The 3,417-nt window shown below is 44.8% G+C and overlaps 2 protein-coding genes across 2 annotated transcripts in view; one reads left to right on the top strand and one right to left on the bottom strand.

Moving 5' to 3' along the window:
- Positions 1–2,083, top strand: part of LOC106810055 (asparagine synthetase domain-containing protein 1-like) — a 12,380-nt gene extending 10,297 nt beyond the window's left edge. The window contains exon 11 of the mRNA XM_014813320.1: positions 2,039–2,083. Within this exon, the coding sequence (XP_014668806.1) occupies positions 2,039–2,083 (45 nt within the window). The remainder of the gene's footprint in view (positions 1–2,038) is intronic.
- Positions 1,224–3,417, bottom strand: part of LOC106810058 — a 14,975-nt gene continuing 12,781 nt past the window's right edge. The window contains exon 4 of the mRNA XM_014813323.1: positions 1,224–3,023. Within this exon, the coding sequence (XP_014668809.1) occupies positions 2,784–3,023 (240 nt within the window). The 3' untranslated portion in view covers positions 1,224–2,783. The remainder of the gene's footprint in view (positions 3,024–3,417) is intronic.

Here is a 3,417-nt window from a genome sequence, read left to right as displayed (position 1 = left end):
TCCGCGTGTGCGCGTCCGTGGGTGTGTGTGTGTATGTGTGTTTGTGTGACTGTAAAAACGCGTATTATAGCCGTATAATCATATTTTGTGCTTTGGGGGTGAAAAAGTTGAGGCTGAAAACCGGCCATTTGCCTGGCTAATTTTTCACCGTGCAACTGATGCCGTGGGCGATACTATCCGCGAAAGGGGGGGGGAATACTGAGGGGAACGGAGTGAGAGGGGAGGATGAAGGAAAGAGGAGAGAAAGGGGAGCTAGACTGAGAGGAAAGAATGCAGACGGATATGTGCACACGCATGTGCAGTACACACGCGCAGACAAACGCACGTACGGCACAAACGGCACACACACAGGCACGAATGCACTAACTGTTCCTTCTAATATAGTTACTTCTCTCGCCTTCCCGCTCATCCTCTCCCTCTCCGTCACTCTTCAATTTGACGTGCAACCATACCCGCGTGTGCGCGTCCGTTAATGTGTGTGTGTATGTGTGTTTGTGTGACTGTAAAAACGCGTATTATAGCCGTATAATCATCTTTTGTGCTTTGAGGGGTGAAAACGTTGAGGCTGAAAATCAGCCATTTGCCTGAATCAAATTCAGCGTGCTAACGAGGTCGTAGGCGATACCAATTGCGAGAGGGATCACTTATTCCCGAGAGAATATAACCTGATAGGATATAGAATAATCATTAAAGTACCATATAAATAGATAGACATGTCAGATATAGATATGTAGGAATAGATAGAATATCAGATTTTTCGTGATGGTTGATTCTATATGGCACATTATTACTGCTAGGTACTCAGTACATGGTTCCCACAAGTGTGAATTATTTTTTCAAAGACTTCAAGGACATTTCAAGGACATATGTTTTTTCAATGACAATCTGTGACAAGTAGTTTTAGCATTTTAGAGTCATCATATATACCTTAGATTCATATATGAAGTAAAAAAGTTGTTTTACCCCCTAATTTAATGAGAGCAATCCTTTCTCTATAAATTTCTTGCTTATTGTACTTGCTGAGCTGGTGAAATTGAAGATCTTCTTCAGCTTCGAACCCATGGAAGGCCATATTCTCCTTGTTCCAAATCTTTACAAATAATAACAAATAACAAATAATATTAAAATTAACCCAAAATTCACAGAACAGTATCTGCTAATCCTAGTTTGTTTTCCTTCTTTTTAGTCATGGGTGGCATGGGCAGGGATCGTAACTATATATGCTGACTATTATTATAATTTTTTATTACTTAGTGTGTATTTTCCTACACACAAATTACACACAAATTGACACAATTGTGTAGTAAAATATGAACACTGATTAATAAATAAATATTAAAATGATGAACTTAGTGTCTAGACCCCTACACCACCTGCACGTAAAAATTAGTAGATTAGTAGACAATGACATGTATATTTTGGATTAAATTTAACAGTTTTATCAAAGACTTGGAATAGTGTCAGTCAGATAACCAGCAATGAAGATTTGCTTATCAAAAAAGTAGAATTCCATGACATTAGACATAAAATAAGGACTTGGATCTATTTCCAAGGACTTTCAATGACAAAAGGACAAATTAAGGACAAAGGACAAAATACAAGGACTTTCAAGGGTGGTGGGGACCCTGGGGCAGAACGGTTTCTTTGCACTGCAACCAACTTACTGGCCATCACAGGTCGGATGATTTCATACACACGATCTGACTGAGCAACAGCCATTTGGCATCGGCAAGAAAACACAGATGAACAAATGCATAACCCAGGCATAATTCCAAGAAACCTCATCTCAATCTCAATCACAATCACAATCCTAGCATCAGAACACAGTTTCCCGCAACCTCACAATATTTCTCTTACATCAATGACAGATGTAGAATACGCGGCGAGTGAGATACGCCTGTGTAATGCCGCGGAGTCTCATCTTTAGTGTAAGAGAACCCGAGTCTCATCTTCTATGAGGACTAACCCACCAGTTGAGACATTGCTTTTATTCCTGCAGAGTATGATCGTATGCTGTTACGTATCCGTTACGCTACAGTACGTACAGAATCTGGTAGAATTCCCAGAATCGAGGGACCTCTAATTCGGAAAGAGAGAAAACTGTCCTTTGGGAAGTCTCTAAACCTAAATCTTCTTACAACACAGTTAATCGACTTTTATACGGGAACCTTTATCTTGCGATGATTCGATTATGATACACGACACCAGATGACTGATCACTGCTAAGTCAAGGGTCTTCTCATCCATCCCTACAAATGGGAGGAAGTATCACCAGAAGTTTTTCGTCAGACGGCAGCACCCTATCACGGCCGCCGCGTGGAATGTCACGTCGGGCCACCTGTAGGAAATATCTCACTCAGGAGTTTGATTGTGTTTGGAAATATGTAATTGCCTGTATCGTGGCGGCGGTGTGTCCGCGGCGTATACTCTCCAGCAAAGGGATGCTCTGCTGTTTGTGGCAAACAGATGGCGCTACTGTCTTTGTCTTTCTCTGTCCTGCCACTAGGAGAGGGAGCTTCCTTTATCTGTCTAGCCACTAGAAGAGCAGGAAGAAAGACGTTCTCCTTCGCCGATTCCACTAGGAGAAAGAGGACGAGCCGACAGCATTGCCGTTGTTTTTTCAACAGATGGCGCCGTCGACGATCGTTGGCCGATTTCGGCGCTGTCCTTTGTTCCCAACAGATGGCGCTACTCTCCTGTCTCGTGTCGCCGCGAGGAGGAGCTGGCAGCAGAGCTTCCATCGCTGACCAACAGATGGCACTGCTCTCCTCTCTCTCGCGTCGCTAGGAGACGGAGGATGAGCTGGCGGCGGCGGTGGGGCTTCCTTTTCCGTCTTCCTCCTTCTCGGGGAGAAGCCCCGCGATCGCGTGCTGCAGGTGGTGGAGCCGGCTTCCCTTGAGCGCGGCGACGGCATGCAGACGCCGCACGCACTCCGGCGACTCATCCAGCAGGTGGCGCAGCAGTAGCAGTCGCTGCGATCGCTTCGCCTCGTTCAGTACGGCGTGGATCGGCGAGAACTGCTCCTGTAACGATGCGGCGAGGAGACAGGTAGTTAACGAGGCGAGAGTACATGTAGATAACGAGGCGAGAGTACAGGTAGATAACGAGGCAAGAGTTCAGGTAGTTAATGAGACGAGAGTACAGGTAGATAACGAGGCAAGAGTACAGGTAGATAACGAGGCGAGAGTACAGGTAGTTAACGAAGCGAGAGTACAGGTAGATAATGAGGCAAGAGTACAGGTAGTTAACGAGGCGAAAGTACAGGTAGATAACGAGGCGAGAGTACAGATAGATAACGAGATGAGAGTACAGGTAGATAATGAGGTGAGAGTACAGGTAGATAATGAGGTGAGAGTACAGGTAGATAATGAGGTGAGAGTACAGGTAGATAATGAGGCGAGAGTACAGATAATGAGG

This window comes from Priapulus caudatus, unplaced genomic scaffold (genome assembly GCF_000485595.1).
Source record: "Priapulus caudatus unplaced genomic scaffold, Priapulus_caudatus-5.0.1 Scaffold407, whole genome shotgun sequence".
Lineage (NCBI taxonomy): Eukaryota > Metazoa > Priapulida > Priapulimorpha > Priapulimorphida > Priapulidae > Priapulus > Priapulus caudatus.
Note: the sequence above shows the minus strand (reverse complement) of the source record. Positions and strands in the feature narration are given on the sequence as shown.